Source organism: Lithobates pipiens, unplaced genomic scaffold, assembly GCF_037356315.1.
Source record: "Lithobates pipiens isolate NorthernLeopardFrog02 unplaced genomic scaffold, aLitPip1_a1.2 Scaffold_13, whole genome shotgun sequence".
Taxonomy (NCBI): Eukaryota; Metazoa; Chordata; class Amphibia; order Anura; family Ranidae; genus Lithobates; species Lithobates pipiens.
Window position 1 is genome coordinate 100,082,667 of NW_027507718.1, and position 7,264 is coordinate 100,089,930.

The 7,264-nt window shown below is 39.0% G+C and overlaps 1 protein-coding gene across 4 annotated transcripts in view; it reads left to right on the forward strand.

Annotated features, from left to right (window-relative positions):
• PTBP3 (polypyrimidine tract binding protein 3) overlaps window positions 1-7,264 on the forward strand; it is a 245,772-nt gene that overhangs the window by 165,953 nt on the left and 72,555 nt on the right. For all 4 annotated transcript variants that reach the window (XM_077475341.1, XM_077475339.1, XM_077475338.1 and 1 more), the window contains one exon: window positions 3,944-4,108. In XM_077475341.1, the coding sequence (XP_077331467.1) occupies window positions 3,944-4,108 (165 nt within the window). The remainder of the gene's footprint in view (window positions 1-3,943; window positions 4,109-7,264) is intronic.

A 7,264-nucleotide genomic window follows, 5' to 3' on the forward strand; every position in this document is an offset into this window, starting at 1 on the left:
AGCTGTTCACTTCAATCAACCAATCATGTGCTAGCAAAAAATACTTTTTTAGATTTTCTTTCACATATGACTGGGTATTCTGAGTGAAAACAACTATTCATTTTGTAGCCTTTTTAGTCAATCAAGCTCAGTGTTAAAGTGGGACTTTACCCATAACAACTTGCTTCTTGCTGGAGGCTGCCGTTTTGCTGAAGCCCAGAGTCCCCAAACAGTAGTAAATCATAAAGTGGAACTAAGCAATTCCAGCATTCCAGGAAAGTAACTGTTTTTTTAAACTGTTAAATCAATGGGTTAACTTTACATTTGCTTGTGTCCTTAACCAAACCATCAAATGGCTGGTGTTCTAACTGATCATATGAGCAGCACCATGGCAGTTGCAGTTTAAACAGGAGCAGCATCCTTGGCTTTAAGGCCCCTTTCACAGTGGGGTGGTGCAGACGTCGGCGGTAAAGCGCCGCTATTTTTAGTGGCGCTTTACCCTTGTTTTAGTGGTGGTCTGCGGCCGCTAGTGGGGTGGTTTTAACCCCTACTAGCGGCCGAAAAAGGGTTAAAACCGCCCGCAAAGCGCCACTGCAGCGGGGCTTTGCCGGTGGTATAGGCGCACTGTCCCATTGATTTCAATGGGTAGGAGACGCTCCAAAGATGCGGCTAGCAGGACTTTTTTTTTTTCACCGTCCTGCTAGTGCCCCGCTCCAGTGTGAAAGCCGGAGGGCTTTCACACTGGAGTGAAAGGGGCCAGTTTTTTCAGGCGCTACACAGGCACCGTTTTTAGTGCTGAAAAACGCCCCAGTGTGAAAGGGACCTAAAGCATAGGAGGGTTTAATTCCACTTTAACCACTTCCGGACCGCTGCATGCCAATATACGTCCTAACTTTGAAGAAGGATGTCTTATGGCAGCAGCTAGCTGCCGTAACCCTGGTATCTTCTTTGGCGGGTGCTCTGGTTTCCGATAATATGTGGCGGATTCCACAAGATCACTTTTATTCGTGGGGGGAGAGTCAAAACGTCACTTCCACCCATAGCTCTTAAAAGGCCATTTTTTTTTTTTTTTTTTCAAATGACAATTTTTTTTATTTTTAGTGCATTTTAGTGTAAATATGATATCTGAGGTCCTTTTTTTATTTATTTTTTCTTCACCCCAATCTCATATTTAAGAGGTCCTGTCATGCTTTTTTTCTATTACAAGGGGTGTTTACATTCCTTGTAATAGGAATAAAAGTGACACTTTTTTTTTTTTTTTTTTTAAAGAACAGTGTAAAAATAAAAGGTAAAATAAATAATGGAAAAAAAATATATAAACGTGCCCCGTCCCGCCGAGCTTGCGTGCAGAAGGGAACATATACGTGAGTAGCGCCTACTTATGATAATGGTGTTCAAACCATACATGTGAGGTATTGCAGCGATCGGTAGAGTGAGAGCAAAAAAATTCTAGCCCTAGACCTCCTCTGTAACTCAAAACGTGTAACCTGTAGAATTGTTTTAACCTTGCCTATGGAGATTTTTAAGAGTAAAACTTTGTCGCCATTCCACGAGCAGGCGCAATTTTGAAGCATGACTTGTTGGTTATCAATTTACTCGGCATAATATTTATCTTTCACAATATTAAAAAAAAAAAAAAAAAATGGGAAAACTTTACTCTTGTCTTATTTTTTTCATTCATAATGTATGCTTTTACAAGCAAAAGTGTGCTTGTAAGACTGCTGCGCAAATACAGTGTGCCAAATTATTGCAACAACTGCCATTTTATTCTCTAGGATTTTAGAATAAAATGTATAACGTTTTGGGGTTCTAAGTAATTTTCTAGCAAAAAAAAAGTTTTTAACTTGTAAACAACAAATCTCAGAAAGAGGCCGGTCCTTAAGGCCCCTTTCACACTGGGGTGTCAGCGGTAAAACGCTGCTATTTTTAGTGGCGCTTTACCAATGTTTTTGTGGGGGTTTTCGGCTGAAAAGGGGTTAAAACGACCCGCAAATCGGTGGTTCGGCAGCATTGCCCATTCAGTTCAAGGTGAAGGAGTAGAGTATACACTGCTCTAAAGATACTGCTTGCAGGACTTTTTTTAGCGTCCTGCCAGGCACCACTCCAGTGTGAAAGAGGGCTTTCACACGGGTGAGATGGGAGCGGCTCTTTACAGGCGCTATGCAGGTGCTATTTGTAGCACCTGTAAAGCTCCTCAGTGTGAAAGGGGTCTAAGTGGTTAAGGCTGTCAGCAGATAGGCCTCTACAAATTCTGCAGTGCCCAAAAATGGAGAGCAACTGGGCATATGCAGAGCAGGGTGAGACTGTATTCCTGGATTTTAAACAGTATAGACACTACTTTTTAATGTTTACATAGCTATACCTGCAAAATGGGCCAACCTGAAGTGATCCAACAGGACTTAATTTTCTGACTAAAGTTCCACTTTAAGCTGGCTGTACATTGATTTAAATTTGACTGGTTCAGCAGCGACTGGCCAAATTTCAATCCATGTATGGGATGGCTGGTTGTACACAACTTGATTCATTGATCGACTTGTGTACAACCAGTCTGTTTTTTTTTCCCGAATGATCAATGCCGCCTATACCCAGCACCACTGATCATTGTCTTCTGGCAGCAGGGAAGGCTTCCCTCTGTCAGACTATAGTACTACAGTGGGAGGATGCTCCCTTCCACCTTGAATGTGTGGATTGGGGTGGAAATTGGACCACTTTTTTTTTTTTTTCTGTTCAACTCACTGGTTGAACAAAAAATATTGGTCAATGGGCTGCCTTGGAATGAAGTGACAACATTTTCTAGAATGGATGTGAAATGACCGTGGCATTGTGTAGCTCTAGGGAAAGTGTCTATTATTTAGGATCACATTGTTTATAGAGCAGAAAATTCTTGGCAATGCGACTTGAGCCTATATTTTGTATGGGCTCAAATCACACTGCATAGGTATCGGTACTCTGTTGTCGGTGAGTACTTGATCGAAAGTATCAGTACTTGTATTTTCTGATAGAAATCCAGTGTTTGTGCAACTCTATATACATATATTTGAGTAGATGTACATGTATACATTTGTATGTGTATACATATGTTTTTGGTATCAGAGCATTTTCACAAGTGTTCGTGAAAACACTCGGTATCTGTGCATCCCTATATGTATGGTTTCAAATTTAATCTTCTGACATTTTCCATTTGTGTAACCTTGCATTACTTTGCATTATTCCTGATTGCTTTCCTTTTCTTTAGCTTAACCAAGAGGAGTGCTTGAATCTAAATTTAAAGATAAATGAAACTTTCGATGTTCAGATTTATTTATTTATTTTTTGTTGCTTGAGGCAAATTGTACTCGGAAAGGGGTATCAAGCAACGGAAGAAGCCTCTGGTATAATAAGCAGAGTTAATGTCATCTTAAGCTTCGGTATTTAATGAGTGGAGTCTACAAAGAGGTTTCATGGAGCATTGTGTTAGTGTTGGCGATAACATACTTAACCATTCACTGCAGATGTTAACTTTCAATTATGCAAAATTGGATGAATCTTCTCTGCATGGTTAAGGAAATCATGCACAGTAGATCCATCTTTGCAAATTACCATTTTTGGAATTGAAATGCATCAGGCACTTTTCTACTGTCTATGGGTTAGTAGCTTGAAGGTTGGATGCCGCCTTTACAAGCCCATTGAAAGTCTTCAATGATCCAGGCTTTGCGCAAGGCTCAGTTAAATGGTGAAAGCCCAAGATTTGAAAAACATGGGCATAACCAGTTTCCAGGTAATAAGCTGAGAAGCTTTGGGGGAGCTAATTTGGCAAGAGTAAGGAAATACCAAATGGTTTGCATCTTCTTGTGTTTTTTTTTTTAAATTTACAATTCCAATCAGAACCTCTTTGCCATAACATCTTTAAAAAATGTGGAATGTTGTGCTACTTTACAATTAAAATGGTGCATTTATAACTGGTTTATTTTTTTAATTTTTTCAGCGAGCTCAGGCTGCCTTGCACGCTGTGAATGCCATTCAATCTGGGGGTCTGGCACTCACAGGTGGCCCTACTGGTGAAAGCTTGATGTTGTCTGGACAGAGTCCTGTCCTCAGAATAATTGTGGAAAACCTGTTCTACCCTGTCACTCTGGAAGTTCTCCATCAGGTATGGGGTAATTGAGAAAAAAAGAAAAGTACTCACAAAGTTTTATGAAGATAGAATTTGCTATGTTCTGTGAAATATTTGCAAATGTACTGTAAGGCTTTATGTAAACAAGCAGATACCACTCTTGAATGGCAGTATTGGATCTTTCATCATTGCTCAGGTAGCTTGAGCCTTTCATGATTTTGCTCTCCTGCTGGGGTGACTTGAAAAGCTACTACTTTACTGCTTAATGGATCATTTTTAAAAATCTATCCTTTTTTTTTTTTTTTTTTTTTTTTATCTATCGTAATTTTTTTATTTTATTTTTTACAGTAGTGTCCTCTATAGGGTACAATATAGGGCAAAGTACAGGATGGGAAGGTTGAACCTCATAGCTAGGGTTAGAAAGTACCTAGTAACATATAACAAATACTAAAGAATAAAACTGATATTCTTTAATGGAGAAAAATAAGATAAATTAGTTGCAGGAATTTTCTAGCATGTTGCAGAATTCAGGGTGATAAGCTTTGTCAGTCCTTGTTTTTAAGCCATTCTCAGATAAGTTGGTGTTTTGCAGGTCTTTGTATGTGCACAACCGAAGTATGAACTCTGTCACTTCCTGCAAAATCAGAATTGGAGAAGTAAAGTTGGTTATTTCAAGACTGCCTTTGTTCTTGGATTCCTTTAAATCGCTGCTTAGTTGGCAGTGGGAAGGGATGGTTTGTAGTGATAATCCTAAAATAAAGAAAAGTTTGGGGTCTAATAGATTGACTTGTTTAATTTCCCTCCAATCCAACCTTTTTATAGGACCTGTGTCAGCTGGCTCTGATAGGCAATTGTAGCTTAATTTTGATATCCGTTTGAGATCATTTGGAATTAATTGTATGTGCAGTTGACCTGCAATTAGCTGTTTTTTGCATTTCTGTAAACTTGTATGGAAAGAGAAGAATTTCTGACCCCAACAGTGCTGCAGTTGTAACTTTCTGCACTTGCATATACTGTAGGTTATGTGTATCCTAGGGTGCAGCCTGTTTTATTCTTACAGTTATCTTTGCTGGCTTTTGGGACACCATTCTAACTGATCGTTTTAGGGAATCCAAAATGAGTTGTACAAAATTGTGTGGTACTCCATCATCATCAGCAGAATTGCTGTGAGATCATAAGCAGTACATTTTAGATACTGAAAATATATTAGGTGTGGTTATATTTCCTAAGATGTGTTAATCACAATAAAACACATGGTGCTGGTGTGTCATTATGATGTATACTTTCCTCCATGAACTGACTAAATGCCTCTGACTGAACAAACTGGTTATAAAGTATTAGGTTATTTTAAAAGCAGCCAACCATTTATTTCTGAAGGTTACTTTGAAGCAGAGTTCCACCCAAAAATGAAACTTCTGCTTATCTGGGTCCTCCCACCCTCCGGTGTCACATTTAGCATCTTTTGGGGGAGGGGAGGATCAGATACCTGTCTAATTCAGGTATTTAAAAAAAATTCAAAGATATCTGCGCTTAGGAGAAACGAACTGCAGCCTCCCTCTAGGACCCCACCGAAGTGAAGCTAAAATATAATATGCAAACACAGGGAAAATGGCGATGTTCGCAAAAAATACACCTACACTCCATACGCTCGGTGCACACAAAAAAATGTAATCGGCCCACAACTATGTGTAAAGGTAATATCTCTAGAATTAAAGTGCTAGTGCATAATCTAAAAAAATCAAAAAGCAGATCAAGTGCAAAAAAGGATATAAAAAACGATGGTATGTGAATGGCAAAACTCAATTAAACCAATACGTCGTCCTACATTGCACAGAAATTCATGGACTATATAAATAAAAATAAGTGCCTAAAATTACTAAAAATGACGGTAAACTTCCACCCACAAATATAATGCTAGTGCAAATGAGATAATGAAACTATTCAGAATAAAGTGTCCACAAATATGTGAAAGTCCAAATATTAAAAAAGAAAAATATAAAAAAAATGTAAAATATATATAAAAAAAGATACCAAAAATATAAATAAATGTCTTCCAACCATAGTCCGCAAGTGAAAAATGTGCAAAAACAGCAAGGAAAAAAAAATGACTTTTCAGTGCTCCCCTACTTCTTCAGCTCTTCCCTCTTGCGTATGCACTCACCAGAGCGCCTCACCCCAGATGGGATAACAGGTTTACATAATAGTAATTCCGTAGCCGGTGTTCCTCCAATATGGATATCTACAGGGTCAGATGTAAATAGGACCTCCAATCGTTGTATCTCTCCACAAACAAAGAAGTGTCAGCAGCAGATGATCCTTCCTCCCATTAGTATGTCAGCTACGATTAACTGCTATCAACAGGTGGCCTGGAGCAGACCAAAAAAGAAGAAACTTTCATTATCTCATTTGCACTTTATCATTATATTTGTGGGTGGAAGTTTACAGTAATTTTTTGTAATTTTAAGGCACTTTTTATTTATATAGTCCATGAATTTCTGTGCACTGTAGGAAGACTTATTTATTTATATAGTAGTTGATTTAATTGATTTTTGCCATTCACATACCATCTTTTTTTTATATCCTTTTTTGCACTTGATCTGCTTTTTGATTTTTTTTTTTTTTTTTTAGATTACCCACTAGAACTTTAGTTATAGAGATATTACCTTTACACATAGTTGTGGCTGATTAAATATTTTTGTGTGCACAGAGTGTATGGAGTGTAGGTGTATTTTTTGCAAACATCGCCATTTTCCCTGTGTTTGCATATTATAATACAGGTATTTGCTCCTACTTCCGGCAATAGATATCTGCAGTGATCTGCACCATGTCCAGCCCCTCCACCGTGTCGCGCCCCCCGCTGTCTTCTAGGAGTAGGAGACACACAGGTCCCAGAAGACAGCGGGGACCAATCAGGACACAGTGTGACTTGCGCATACACAGTCGGGGACCAGGCTGTGCTGCTACAAGGCTTCACTTCCTGATTCCCTTACTGAAGATGCTGGTGCCTCCCCCCAGGAGCCAAGGGATGGGTCGACTTCTGGTGAGTACATCACGGGCACCCTGGACAGGTAAGTGTCCTTATTTTAAAAGTCAGCAGCTTCAGTATTCAGTATCTGCTGACTTTTTATTTATTTATTTTTTTTCGGCGGAACTCCGCTTTAAGTCCCTGACCAGGAAAAGTATGCTGATTTC